This window comes from Idiotropiscis lumnitzeri, chromosome 10, assembly GCF_059441095.1.
Source record: "Idiotropiscis lumnitzeri isolate Australia: NSW breed Sydney's pygmy pipehorse chromosome 10, RoL_Ilum_1.0, whole genome shotgun sequence".
In the NCBI taxonomy this organism is placed as follows: Eukaryota; Metazoa; Chordata; class Actinopteri; order Syngnathiformes; family Syngnathidae; genus Idiotropiscis; species Idiotropiscis lumnitzeri.
Window position 1 is genome coordinate 13,158,931 of NC_142400.1, and position 15,618 is coordinate 13,174,548.

At 37.8% G+C, this 15,618-nt stretch overlaps 1 protein-coding gene across 1 annotated transcript; it reads left to right on the forward strand.

The window, feature by feature from the left end:
* The first annotated feature begins 9,120 nt into the window (after nucleotides 1–9,120).
* On the forward strand, nucleotides 9,121–11,774 carry LOC148329418 (fucolectin-like). Its single transcript, XM_088306997.1, has 4 exons — nucleotides 9,121–9,139; nucleotides 9,375–9,439; nucleotides 10,350–10,629; nucleotides 11,517–11,774. The coding sequence occupies exons 2-4, from the start codon at nucleotides 9,376–9,378 to the stop codon at nucleotides 11,692–11,694; spliced, it is 522 nt and encodes a 173-aa protein (XP_088163123.1). The 5' UTR covers nucleotides 9,121–9,139; nucleotide 9,375; the 3' UTR covers nucleotides 11,695–11,774.
* The last annotated feature ends 3,844 nt before the right edge of the window (nucleotides 11,775–15,618 follow it).

Sequence of the window (15,618 nt, forward strand, 5' to 3'; positions counted from 1 at the left end):
CCAGGCCTTCCCTTCAGCCTCTTTAAGTTTTGTTTGCTCCAGTGGGTTTACCCCTTCGATCTCCTCTTCAGGAGGTAAAATACATGTTCTGTTGGGTTAAGGTCTGGTGATTGACTTGGCCAGTCCAAGCCCTTCCTTTTTTTCTTCCCCCAGGTGAAGTTCTTTGTTGTGTTGGCAGTTTGTTTTGGATTACTCTCTTGTTGCACGATGAAGCCTCTTCAGATAATTTTGGATGACTTCGTCATTTAAATTGCCAGAAAACTCTTGTTTTACCATGATGAGTTACATCAGCCTGTTCTCAAAGCAGCCATGCAAGCACTTGCTACGACATTACCTAAACTATGCTTCACAGATGAGCTTCTTTGTTTTAATCATCCATCCATGATCTGTACCGCTTCTCCTCACGAGGGTTGCGGGGTGTTTTAATCATAAGCAGATCTTTCTTTCTCTATTCATTGTGGTTTCTATCAATTTGGAAGAGTTGAAAACTTGCAGAATTCCAATTTGGCTTTCCGATCCTTTTTTTACTGATGAGAATTTTGCATCTTTTTGTTTGGCATGTATATTTCTCTAATATGCCTGAGCAGTGGGTGCCAGCCCACTCTTGGGCTGTACATCAGTTAAAAAAAAGTGTATGTGTTAGCAAAGTGAATGTGTGCTTTTGGTCCCGGAGGACATGGCTGAGACCAAATTACCTGTCACTGGTTGACATCACCTACCCCCTAGCACCACACACACAAAGGACAACCAATCCCTGAGCTGGCGCTACTATGAACTACTGTATCAACTCAACCAGGTTCTCCCTCTGTCTTGAGATTCAGCACAGTAGTGGATAAAAAGGTACTGCAATGTCTCCCTCTGGTGCTAGTTACTATGGATTCCTGCTCATATGCAGGCATGCACGGTCGTGTTTTTATTCAGCAGAACATTTTAAGGCCTCTGGCTGACTCTCGTCATTGCCCCTGTTATCAGTTGAGAATCAGTCGCTCCCGTAAATTGCACCCTAAAACAAAATCTCTTACCCTAGCCAATGACACATGTACACGCTCGCTTGAGGTCATGCATCAACCAAATATTAGATTGTGTTGAATATATTTTTTTCTGACAGTTAATCTGTCATCAAGGGCGAAGTGCCAATTTCTGGGCCATCATGTAAAAGCTTTGTGAAGGGCCTACCACCCTAAACCCGTATGATTCAAAATTCAATTGGTTGTAATTCTTTTTTCTACATGGACACGAAGATTTTAGGTGAAAAAAAAAAAACTGAAATAATAAATGAGGACATAAGACCTTTACTGGATGTCACTTTTGCTTCTGAAATGAAAGGAAACAAGAAAACCAAAAAAAAATAAACCAAAAGTTAAAAATAAAAGCTGACATAACAACATGGAAGAGGCAGTTTCAAATGGTATCTCATTGAGTTTTTGAACATTGAAAATTGTGGGTTTGGTCAAGGTTCATAATAGGTCAAGTTAAAATTCTCTTTGCAACAAGAAAAAAATATTCACAACAAGCAAAAACTGTTTGCGGCCATTCTATCTTTTACAATCTCTTGACGAAAACCCCAAATTCGCAAGCATATACAAGCATTCGCCGCTCAGTAAGATACCATCTTTTAGACCTTGCACACAAACCAGGAATGTTTCAAATCTTAGAAGATTTTTTTTAATCTGTATTAGACCCACACATACAGATAGAAAACCAGGCATCCAACAGTTTTTGTCGTTTTGTGTGTATTCTGCTCCAATAATCTCACTACAAAAAGATTCAGCTCCACCACCGGTGTAGAATCCAGTCCTCCGAGGTGCAGCTGTCATAACATGTGACCTAACAAGCACTATAAAATGAGCATATACTTCTGGGTAAGCGTTGATGAACGGTTGCCGAGTGTTTCTGAAGACAACTGGAGGCGGTAGAGATGTCGGCAACAGAAGACTTCCTTTGTATATTATAATATTTCCTGCTAGTCCCACTATCTTACACAAAAATAATCACTGGGTTGGACATATTTAGTTTTGTTGGTCACTCAGGGAGCTGTGATTGACTACACTCCCTTTATGTCACATTTCATCGCGTGAAATGATTTGAGCGTTACTGTCTTTCCCCAAACACAAAGCGTTTTTGCCGTTAATATTGAAAACAATTCAAATTTAAGATTGTCAGGGAAAGTGAGAGCAGGGGACATTTCAGAACCTATTATTGGGACAAATACACTCTCGGACAATTTTATAAGACATTTGTTTGCTTGGTGTTTGGTGAACTTTGTGGGGAAGGTCCACCCCATTTGTCTTTTTGTGTGTACTTGACCTAAAAAAAAAATCTACCTGTAATTGATTCAATTATGTTGCACTACCTTGCCTTGTTAAACAGATTGTGGCTCATCTCAATGGTCGAAAGGACCAGAAATTGGAATTAGTCAAGAATTGACACTGAAATAATGTGCTTTTTGTGCTTGAAGTCTCTTACGGTACATCTGCGTAAATAGGGAGACAGTGACATAAAAAAAAAAAAAGGGAAGTTGAAAAGGACACAGGAGAGAAAATAAGAAATGCTAATGCAGTTGAAGAGCAATCATTTGTTCAAGTGATTGCATAGATGAGGGATGGTTCACTATGACTGTATGCCAAGCTTTCTTTGACTGAGATGAATTAGCTGTGCCCCTCAGCTGATTTTCAATAGATTAGTGGAATACCAATTCAAAAATGCTGTCCATCAACTACTAATTCAATGATTCAACTCAGCAACCTCACTGAAAAGCACTGTCCTGGAATTTGACAGATTCTTCCACTTACTGCTATTCATACATATACCCCTTTAAAATAAAAGCAATATGTAGATTTTATTGATTTATATACACTACATTATATTTAGAAATATAATTGAAACTTTTACGCATGATAATTCAGAGAGTGAGAGTAAAAGTAAACTACATATTTCATCCCAATTTATTCACACATTATTGTCAATATAACATAACAGGAAATTAACCCAAATTGATTAACAGAATTGTTTAGGAAGTTGTAGACAAAGTAGTTGCTTGGTCTGTTAGTAAGAAAAACACCCATTTTTCACCGTATGGAAACTAGACTAAATCAGTATGCATTTGTGTGGACTAATAAAAACGACATGAAAATGTGGTTTATTAATTAAAAACGTTTTCAGTGTGAGTTTGAAATGGATTGTTAAATGTAAAACTATGGACTAAAATGTTTTGTTGACTCGTCAGGCAATTTACCCCAAGATATTTTGACCTCCTACAACCTCGCTCGTTTGTCGCCTGTCACCTGCCAGTCTTTCAAGTCTGTGTGTGAGTGTCTGGACATAAAGCACCCTGCAAGTGTTTTCATTTAATATTTCAGTTTGACTGTTTGTTTTGTTCAATAAATGACGAACACACCAGTGTCTGTTGCATATTTTTATTTTATTTTTTTATATTTCTTTCAAGCGACATGTCTTCCACATTACCTTTCTAAATATATGGTTTTGGCCAAGGTCGATTTCATCAACTCTTTCATATGAATCAAAAAGTGTTCTTTTTTCATTTGCATTAACATTTCAAATTTCAATAATGACGATGATAATAACAGAGCAAACAGTCGGAATCGTTTAAAAAAAAAAAAACACTCAAATCTGTCTTTCTGAGGGAATATAATCAAATTTGCACATTCCTTAGCGTCAAACTGCTGAACAACGCTGTGTGACTTGCATACACACATGGGTACACAAACACACGTACATGGGTGAGAAATCATCCTTGGACATGACAGGAATTAAGACAAACAACTGTGTGTAAAAATGTTTCTCCAGTCATCCATTCATACAACCAGTTCATTCGTTCATCTGTCTGCCAATTCGTTTATCGGTCCATCAACCCCCCGCCCCCATCCATCTGTCTGTTCATTCATCCATCAAAAATGGTTTGGAATCACGGCCGGGGTGCCTCTCCAACCTTCAGGCTAGTCCGAGTGGCAGAAAGGAACCAGAACATTTATTTCGATACAATATCTATCATTTTAACTGTCATATCTACAAAGGTGTATATTGCTACTATGAAATATATACTTGAATGATATAAAACATTCAGGTACATCTGCCGTATGGATTGATCCTATCTCCAAGCCATGTCTTTAGTCTGACTCACTTAACAATGAACCTCTAAGCTTATGCTTTTTCCAACACTGCAACACTAAATTTCACAGAATTGAACACTGGCGTTTTCAACAAAGAGGCATGTTTGGAGCTCATTCTTTTTAAATTAAATCATTTGGAAATGAGGACTGTATTGTATAGAAATGACTCATTCTGAACCTTTTACGACATACATGGTCACAAAAATACTGGTCGGTGGCTATACAAATATGCTCATAATATGTAAACAATGACTGGTATGTTCACATGTGCTGCAATGACATTTTGACTCACTTTACTTTAAATAATTGCTTCCACACATGCAAAGGGACTATAGCCTCTCCAAATTTAAGGTCAGATTGCAGCAATACAGACGAGCGCACTAGAGCAAGGTAAGAGAGAGAATGCAAATAAGATTTCAGCAGTTAAAGCAAACACATGCACAATGAAAATCGTTCGATTGGTCTGCGATTATCAAAATTTAAGAAGGTGAACTGGGGCACGACACAAATTTAAAGCTACTGTATTTATAAATCTTGGAAGTCCCAGCGCAAAAGCACACTTTATGAACGCCAAAGACACATGGGCCGACGCCAATGCTGTAGGCAAATTCAAAATAACATATATGGCGATTTTGCAAATTTTAGACATCATTTCGGCTGTTAGCGGAGCAAGACGAGTGGTATTCTCTGTTTGGACGTGTGCTTTCCAAACTAAAGATTGGAAGGATGCATTTGGAGCAACATGCAAATATACAGAATACAGTAATCTTTAGCCCTGGAAAATCTTTTTTTTTGTGTGTGGGAGCTGGTGCTCACGTCCATCCATATGTGTTTTTCAATCATCTGCCAATTCATTTCACCATAAACACATTCCAAATCAAGAAGATATGATGTTGCTGTCTGTTTACTTGTACTAGACTACTGTACATGTAGGAATGATTTGGAGAGAGGCTGCTTTACCCGATTATCAAAACTGGAGTAAAATCAAGCACTTCCTGAATTTGTGTGAATTGTCAAGTCAATGGATTTCACACATCCTATAAAAGAATGTAGTAAAATGCTTGTTTCATGCCAAAATTGCATAATAGTCATTGTTCTGAAGAAAACAATTATTGTTTCACTTATTTTTACATACATACACAGAGATAATGTTTTCTTGGCAGACTTTATTCACAGGCTTCCTGGCTAGGACACTTGCTTACAGACTTCGTCGCTCTCGACTGGCTCTCTATCTCACTGTAATTATGCTTATCCTCTTTTGGGGTGAACCCCCCTCACCATCCCTTCCAGCTCTATTTACCCCTTCTTTCTAATCTTTATAGATCCCGAGCCAGTTGTCATGGAAACATGGAGTACGCCAGGCACATGGCCTCCCTTTGAATACAATTAATTTGGAGCCTGATTCACGCCTCTTTCTTTGGAAGGGGGACAGGGTGGGGTAATATTAACAGGGGTGGATTGTAATTGTGGAAAGGGGAAATGGAGAGCTGGATTTTGTGAAATCAAAAGTTTTTATTAATGCATTGTAATTTTGATTTGTGACTACAGAGATGAGCGGTGGTCGGAAAGTTTGATGCGGAAGGGATAAAAATAGGATCAGGAAGTGGAATGCGAATATTTATATCAGCTTTCCCGTACATGTTTCCCCTTTGAATTTTGCAGTTGGCAAGGACTTGGATGTCTATGAGGGTGTTGTAAAAACAATGGACTGAAAGAGGGAATGGTGTGCTTACACCAGTCAGTGATAAATAGTAGTTTTTCATTCATCTATCTAAAATGTTTAAAAGGGGAAGTAAACCCCCAAAATGAGCAAGAATATGTTCCATGTAGCCCCACTAGTGAAAAGACAGCATTTTGATCAATACTGCGTTTGTGGAATATGCATTAAAAGCAGAAAAATCCACCTGTTTTTAGCCATCTGAGAGGGTGGTCATTTTGTCACTTTCATCAACTGAAAATGACATCACTGTTGTTCAGGGCTCGGATAACGAGCAATCATGGCGCAGCTTCAGAAAACAGGTGTCCCATGATCGGTCGTTATCTGAGCCCTGGCATGTCATATTTGGTCGCCAAAAGTTACAAAATGGCCGCCCCCTGAGATGGCTAAAATCAGGTAGATTTTGCGGCTCAAGTCATATTCCACGAATGAAATATTTTGCAACATTGCGTGATGATTTACCTTTTTAAGAAGATTGATAAAATACTCTCCTTTGTTTCAATTAACATCTCTTGTGTTAGAGCCACAATTCATTCGTCACTTAGTGCAACAGCTCTTCAAGGTGCGATCACTCATGTTAATTGCAGACTAAGGAGCAAATGCAATCTGATGCAGGTGTTGGTTTTGGGAATGGAAATTTACAGGGTGATTCCATAATTCCTTTGTTGATGATTGGGCTATTCCATAATTTCCACCCCCCCGGTGCTCCGTCTAAAAATGTAATCGTTACTGACCTCCCATTCTTTTTTTTCTTGATATCTGGACATCCTCTGAGAATGCTGATTCCATTATTTAGTTTAATATGTCGTCCTCTGAAAACAATTTCTGCTCTCGCCAACCATCTCAAATGTTTTTCACTTCTCGCTTCACAACCGCACACCCTATTATCCTCTCTCACTGGACATAAGGCAATAGGTTGTCAGCTGCAACAGAGGGCCTTGATCGTACAAAGGGGTACCACGGCACAGAAAGAGTATGTTGGGGGAAAGAATAAGCCAGTGAAGAACAAGGGCAAATGAGGAGGAATGAGAAGCGATGACGAGCGCAAGAGCCAGGTGACAGCCGCACAGAAGCCGCTGGGTGAAAATAGCCTAACACTTGAGCCAATTAATACCTTCCATTTGTTTTTAGACAAAGGCTGCTGTACTTGACCCCCCGGCGAGCAGTGGGGAGAGTGTGATGGGTGAAAGCAATATGAGGGAGAGCAGGTGACAAATGTAAAAGCAGTGCAAGGATTGAGAGGCTAGAGATGAATGATGGGGGAATGAAACAAAAAGACACAGGGTGTCGGGGTTGGGAGAGTGTTTCCAGAAATAGGTTGAGCAAGGGTAAAGTAGGGGGAGTTGATTGTTCAGCACATGGAGTAAAATAAAAATGATCATAAAAAAAATACATAAACAAAATAAATAAATAAATAAGGCAGTTAATCAATCAATCTATAATGTATATATAATTTATTTTTTCATTTTCTTTTGTATATAAAGTATTGCCAAAAGCATTGGACAACTTCTAAATGTTGTTTGTATTACCTTTTAAAGTATAGTTATTGCGATTTAAATACTGTAAAAGGATAGAACCCGCTATCGGGATCAAGCAGATATTCTATTACATATTTCCAACTTTGTTTTAGATGTTGAAGAATAAACCATTTGATTTTGCTAAATATTTGACTAAAACGGAAGATACAAGCATTGGTTTATTTTCAATCCAAACCTGCAAATGATTGGCGAGCACTCCTGAGTGTGCCCTGCCCATTACCCAAAGTCAGCTGGGATAGTCTCTAGCTCACTCATGATGACCCTGAACTGGGGCGATAACGCTTACAATTTTGAGCATGGATATCATCAAATCAGAGGAGTGCAAGAATATCCGTTTTTAAAGGTTGATTTTGAATGAGGGGCAGTGTATATACCGTGGAAATGTGTGTTACTCTCCCCCCAAAAATTACAGTTAGCGTATTCTGTATCGGAGGTAATAGATCAGTGGTTCCGAACGTTTCTTTGCTCGTGTACCCTGAACCTTTTTGTCAAAGTTTTGTCGAGTACCCGCTCACTCATATGTGTTGATGATTCTCCTAAAGTAGAATGTAAAACAACTGATTATTAAATGAAAATAATTTAATTAATTAATTTGAGCATTTATTTCATAGTCTTTGTCTGCTTTTTAACACAAACATAAAAAACATATGATGCCTTAAAAATAAATAACACAAATAAAATAAATACATTAATCAAAATAAAGAATACATATGCCTTTGTTTTTAAACTCTTATCACAATTACCGCAAAAATGGTGCTCCTTTGAATAAGCCCAATTTAAGCAGGCATTTAAACTTTAAATATCTGAATCAAAACAAAGAACAAGAACAAGATCCTACTGTAGCAGTTTTATTTTATTTTCATCAGTCATCTGAGCTTTAATGAGACACTTGAGTTGACACTCGGCTGCTATGATTTTGCCGAGGCTGTAGCACAGGTCATTGATCTGGCAAATTGATTATGTAGCACCTGCAATATGTTCTTGTACCCCTTGGGGTACATGTACCCCTGTTTGGGAAACATTGGCTGTGATAGATAGATAGATAGTTAGATAGCTAGCCAGCTAGCTAGCTAGATAGCTAGATAGATAAATAGATCGTATCATTTGACAGATCGGTAGGCACGATTAGAAACAGCAAATATACATTGAAATGCTTCAAAGACGAGTGACAGGTGAGATTAGAGACAACATCAACTGAAACACTTTTATTATCACTGGCTATTTGCTAAGGGCAATAACGATCTATATATTTATGTTGCTTAAACTGAAATAAGATGAGGAAATGGCATGACGGGTGTAAGATTTTCCCTTGAAACAGACGTGTTCAAACATTTACTCCAAGGGCTCCATGCCTCACCTTTAGTTTATTGAAAACTAGTGAATAAGGCCTACGGTTAAACAAAACCATAAATGTAGTGTCTCTTTAGTAAGTCTGTTAGTTGCCGACTGTCATCTCAAAAGAGTAGTGTTTGAGTTTCAATATTTGCACTTTTAAAAGACAGCATTCGTCTGACTCGTAAAAGAAAACATGTTCACATCCAAGCACAGAACATGGGCCACCAAAATTCCATTGCAGTTATCATGACCAGCAACCAGAAATCAAGCCAAGCGCAGTTCAAACAGAATAAAACCAACATTCATTATTTGACCAGGATGTTCTCTGATAAAACCTACATTGCTCACGAGTATAAAATAAGTGTTCTCTAACCCGGCACCAACAAGTTACAGCTTTCAAGTAACGCCCAAATCCTCAGGTAGGTCTATCAGCCAGATCTATACTGTCGCTTTGCTTGACTTGATTCAAATATGAGGATAACAATACAACTTAGAAAGACTGATTCACAGTGAAGGTTTATCGCTAAATTGGAATGAAGGATAATAATTATTTTTTTCATATTTAGGGAGTAATGAAACAAAATATTAACTGTAAAATATAACTATGACATGCAAGTGTATGTACATCCATAACTTGTTGACTCTTTTCCATAGGATGATTGTTTCAGCCGTTTTTCTCACCTTTTTGGTTTTAACAGACGAGGCAAGCTGTTTGAATGGTACGTTTCTCCTTTCTTTTTAAACCCTACCTAAGGAAATGGGACAGCAACAAATGAACTCCACCTTTGTCTGTTTTGGACTTATGGGTTCCCCATTTTTCACTCCAGGCTTTCAGTTCTCCAACTTTTACTAATATCTTCTCAGTACAGACAATTGGACGATTTCAAGACAGTTTCTGCAGAACCACTAGAAGCCCTTTTTCTATCTTTCTGTGAATCGTTCTTTCCTCCCCAAACAGTAATAAAAAAAATCATTGTAACACGTCTGCTTCAACTGATGGATCTGTCTTACATTTTAAACAGTAAAAGAGAAACTCACTGAAAGGCTTCAGTTAAAAATGGAGATGGTTTTAAACTTTTTAGATTGTTTTGCAATAATTTTGCACCATTTGTTTCACTAGAGAAATGTAAGTGCTGTACCTACATTGGCTTTTCTAATACAATGGAAACACTAAAGTTGCCCCTTTTGGCAAGTAAAGTGAACTGAATTCATCCACTCCAGAATCAACCAGTTGTCCTCATATACCTTTAATTTACATAACTGTACTAATATTTGTTTTAATATTTTGACATTCGTACCAGTGTAAAAATTAATTAACCACCGACAAGAGCAATGTATTCATAGTAAAACACTGTCATAAAAATGAATAAAGTAGTCCTAATTGTCACAAGTGTAAAAAGAACACCAAATAGTGAAACTTCAAACAATCAAGCATTCAATCGTATGACCAAAAGCAGACAATTTGTGTGATATTAGAGAGCTATTTTTTTCCAAACACTCTGGTTGAATTCAAAATTGTATCCCTTTAGACTGTAGGAATGTTCAAATGTAGATATTTTATTGTACATTACTTTGATTCAGCCCCCAAAATATACATGTATTATATAAATGTATTATATATTTTTCCAGATAATATGGCCATGGGTGGAAAAGTTTTGCAGTCGTCACTGTATCTGAATGGCGTTCCTGAAAGGGCCATTGATGGAAATCGTGCGAGCAATTGGGCACAAAAGTCTTGTACGCACACAAAGAAGGACATGAAACCATGGTGGAGACTGGACCTCCAGAAAACGTACAAAATAAACGCTGTCACTATTACAAACAGAAGAGATTGTTGTCATAAACGGATTAATGGAGCTGAGCTTCGCATTGGAGACTCCCTTGATGACAATGGCAATGCTAATCCCAGGTAAGTGAACTGTTCTATTATACTTTAGGAGCAGTAACCATGTACAGATATAGGGCCTTATTTTCATGCGCAGTGGAAATCGGTGCTATGTGCAGTCGAACTGTGCACTTGGGTGGAGTTTTCTCTCTTTGGGTAGTTTGGTAGACGGGCATAAGTAGAAAGGGGTGTTGGCACCCATGTGGGAGGGAACGTAGCCGACTTATTTGGCATTCAACGGTAGTGTCTTCCCCCATTCAGTGCACGAGAGAGGTCCACAATGTACATGGCATGTAGATGCATGAGATCATTCAACATATGTTTAAATGGAACTGAAAGAAGAGCTCCACTTAAGAATGAAAACCGGCCAATGTGGAGTGGGCAATTGGAGACCACCTTCCACCTCTATCATGTGTTCGTGCCACCGGGGTAATGGTGCTTTTAAAAATATGCTTAAGATGATAACAATAATTCCTTCAATAAATTGACTTTTCCAAAAATTAAGAGTGACTGATGCACGCTGTTGTCATTTTTATGAATGAAATACGATTACAATTAATTACACAGGTCCGCGGAGCTCAGAACCTGTCTGGCCGCAGCTCGAGCAAGTCCATCAAAATCACGTTACACCACCTGCACCACAACTTAGACCGGCCTTCTGCATGTGTGAATTGTAGTCTAGTGTGGAACCAAATTGTTAGGAGTGCTGTGAGCGTCTAATAGAAAACGAGTTTCGTCCAGTGAGGTGCAACGCAGTCTGCCAAATTCCCCAACAATGTAAACAAGCTTTGTCCCGGCACAAAAATGAAAATGTGTCCGTTTTTACGTTAAGTGTAACTGCTTCAGTCTAGGAAACAAGGACCAATAGTGTATTCCACTGATAACTATTTTTAATGTTTTTTTTCCTTTAGATGCACCGTGATCTCATCAATCCCACCTGGCCGCTCCAAAACCTTTGTGTGCAATGGAATGGAAGGCCGCTATGTAAACATTGTGGTTCCTGGAAGACAAGAATATCTGACATTGTGTGAAGTGGAAGTACATGGGGAAGAGGCCAATGACAATTCTAATGATAATTCCTGCAGTTGAGTCTGGAGAATTTCACAAGCCAGATTCTCAAACTCAGTTACATTTCTGATAATGTACACCTTAATCCTCTTTTTTTTCTTTTAAAGTTAAAATACTGTCATCTTTTGTTCAAGGACCAAGACCTAATGCAAAATTGTAATAAATTAAAATAACAAACCATACTTTACTATAATTATTATACCTTCAACATGTTAGTGGTGATAGTAGAAAAAGCATGCATTAGAACAAAGGTAACTTTGTAAATTAAATTTAAATGGGCTACCCATCAAGAAATTCAACTCAACGGTAAATTATGTTTTTAACCCACATTTGGCACCAAGTATGGGATCATCGCCTCAAGATAATAGTGCATGTGAATGTATTGGCGGGTTAACTGATCACTTTTTAATTAACTTTAATTAATTTTATCACAGCACAGCATCGGCTTGGTGTTCTCCTCTCACTAGAAGACTCATCTGTGTCCAATTGGTATTGTTCATCATACATTTGTTTATGCTCTAGATAAGAACGTAAAATATTTTTTGATGGGCGCAATGTAGGCACGTGGCCAAAACTGTGAATGCACCACTACCAGCACAAGTACATGCACAAACATCCACATGTGTGCATGGAACACTCGTATGGACAGACACTCACTTACATCACGGAGTAATCTATAATAAAAGGCCTGGAGTACGTCACCTAATATTTTAGATTTTATTACAGGACGCTGTAAATATAGTAGATAGTATGAGTCTGTTTGTCTACAAAACAAAAGCGATGATGTTAGTGAGTTGAGTTGCTTAGTGTAGCTAAGTACAAAGTAATAGTTGGAAGATGATAACCAGCGATTTGGACTGTGATAAATAGCCCTTTTTGAGTAAATGGTAGGAGGAGCAACGGCATCAGCGCATTTCATGTGTGTGGATCGCACGAAAACTGGGGAAAAAAATGATGCAGACACATTGTGCTGCACACAAAACAAAACAAAAAAAAACACACACACACCTACTCATTTATAATGAAACTTCTCAGTGCAATTGCTTCACTGTATTATTGCAGCACATCCATATTTTCGACCTTTTCTCTGGGTATTTTCATCATCAAACGTGGCGCATTATCTATCAATTCAGCATCAAGGACTCTCAATCATTGGGCCTCTGTCAGAGGGGGGTCAGAACTAGGAAGTCCCCCTACCCCACTTTCACACCCGCACACCATGCATTCCTTTTCGGCATTTGGATTGGTCTTACTTGAACATATGTTCTCCTTTCCTCATTCATCAACTTTTTAGTATTGACATTTTTCCTGAGAATGTTTAAAATATAATACTGCACACGTCAAATGCTGTTGGAGCATCTTTTTAGATTGAGTTCTTTCATTGAGTGGATGTTGCTAATGATCCACTAAACACAAATACATTCCGTACATATCTTACACGCGTAAAAAAAAAACTTGTTCCTCTGGTGACAATTTAGTAGGACAGTGCATAACTGTTACTTATATTTATTTATATTCTGTTGTATTTGACTCACACTTTCTTAACTTGAAGTTGATTGTTCCAGTCGAAAAACATTTATATCTTTCTTTCTTAATGCACTGCTTGTTGCTTCTAATATTTTCATTGAATGATTGTAATAATTTGTTTCTGCAAAAATACCAAATCAAATCCGACATTGTGCATAATTTCAATGTTCTAATGAAATTGAGCAGTGGACATTTGTACACAGTAAATTTCAAAGAGTACATTTTACTCAAAAAAGATCATATTTTGGTCCCAGTCAACAGAGTAAAATTTGAGTAAAATATTCAGCGTGGAGTTTTACAAATGTACCATGTTGCAGACATATTTAAAAGGCCATGCATGACGCTTCATTTAAAGCTTTTGTTGTATCGATCACTTGTCTCATTTTTGATACACAGAGTGAAGCGATGAGATACCAAGGGAAATCTTTCCTCCAGCCATTAGTGCTTCATGCTCCACCTAGCATTTAATCACCGAAGACCTGGCAGAAAAAAGTCGGGCTTGTCACGGAAAGAAAAATGTTTTGAATGCCATTTTATCGGGATCACAAAAGTATTTCATGTTTTATGCTGTTGACAAATGTTTTGGCCTAAAATCAAATAAATGTGGCGCAACAGATAGGAGCTATTGAAGTTTGTTTAAAAAACATCTGCATATAGAAAGAATTCCGGCGGTCAGTCAAGACAAGGACAAGCACAACACACACTTAGCGAGCCATCAGTGCAAGGTCAAGCATGACAGCAGGCAGATGAAGAGCCACTTAGGGGACCGGTCTCTTGTCTACATTGCGGGTCTCCCTATGAGAGCTCTTGACTTAAAGAACATCTCCTTGGGGTATAAACAAAAAAGTTATGGCTGTACTCAATGTCAGGTCAAAAATAAATATTGTAGTGAACCGTAGAATGCTATCATTTAGTAAGTAAGAATCAGGATGACATAAGAGGATAATTAAACAAGTACGGCTTCAGTTCTTCTGTGGTATATTCAGCAGAGATGGGCACTTTATCCTATTTTGCCGGGCCCTACTCAGTCTGCGACCTGGTCAGCCTTCCATCATTGTCCCACTGTCCTTATTCATATAAATAATCATCCTACGTCTCCGTCGGTCCTCGTCCTTTTAAAGCGCTTTCGTCCTTACATTTCATCATTCCGACCCGTCGTGTATGAACCTGTCGGGGGAGTGACGCTAACGGCAGAGGTTTCATATGTATATGTATATATATATATATATATATGTATATATATATATATATATATGTATATATATATATATATATATATATATATATATATATATATATATATTTATATATATTTATATATATATATGTGACAAATTTATGTCACAATATATACACAATCTGCATCTCCTCTCCCAGCACTTAAATGTTTCAAGAGTGGCCACACTTATGAGTCTAAGTCAGGATGGCATTCCACAACAATCACTGACAACGTGACTCAGCTGGTGTGAAACAATGGCATATAATTTAAACACAATTTAAAATTGATTTATTTTTATTTCTTTTTTTTTTAATCCATGCTTTTACCAACTCATATATAATTTCTATAATCGGTAATTCAGGTTTTATGATAATGGCTCTGCTTGTTAAAGTTCACCTACTCTTCGCCCAGCAGTCAATGTTCAATTTGATGTACTTCAGTCCATCAACGCCCTAATACAGACTTGCAGTTTGCCCGCATGACCTTTATGCAACATTACTTTCTAACAACAGGCACTATAAATTCATATTTGCAATACCACAACTCGTCTTTGCTTAGTAATTGGAGGCCCAAGCCAGAGATAGTATAGCCTAGGGGGTCATTTGACACAGTAATGACAGCAACATGCCAGTGTGTTTGGGTCATTGTCTCTCATTCCCATCAGTCAGCTCTTAAGATTGGACAATTTCCTTTTTCATGGTGGTCAAAATTTCAACTCAGTCTGACTATGACTTGACTGTGTTGTGTTTCTGTTTCAGCATAAAGTGTTAAGAACATCAGTTATGATAAAATTGGCTTATATATTAAAGTAGTCGTTGACGTGCCTGTGAATATTCAAATTCATCCAGGTCATCTGATTTTCCGGTTATTAAGTCAATCGTAACTGGACTGTTTTGGCTGTCTTAGAAGTGAATGAAATGGTATACTTACTCCTGTTTATAGTTTTTCCCATGGTCCTAATGTACTTAAAGCTTACATGCTTCAAACAAATAAGGTTAGGGATATGTACAAAATTTTATTGAATGGCATTGTGCATTATTAACTCACTTTTCCTTCGATGAATTTATTTAAAAATTAACTACATGCTGTACTCAGCTCTTTGTGTGTGTTTTTAATGGCAATAGCTGTAATGCCTTTTTGCCATTATGCAAGATAAATGCCTCCCTGATGGTTGTACTTTATTGTCTTTTGTGTGAACC

Coding starts and splice junctions, on each gene's coding strand:
- LOC148329418 (XM_088306997.1), top strand. CDS start 9,376: ATGATTGTTTCAGCCGTTTTTCTCACCTTTTTGGTTTTAACAGACGAG. Junction 9,440..10,349: donor CGAGGCAAGCTGTTTGAATG/GTACGTTTCTCC, acceptor ATATTTTTCCAG/ATAATATGGCCATGGGTGGA. Junction 10,630..11,516: donor AATGGCAATGCTAATCCCAG/GTAAGTGAACTG, acceptor TTTTTCCTTTAG/ATGCACCGTGATCTCATCAA.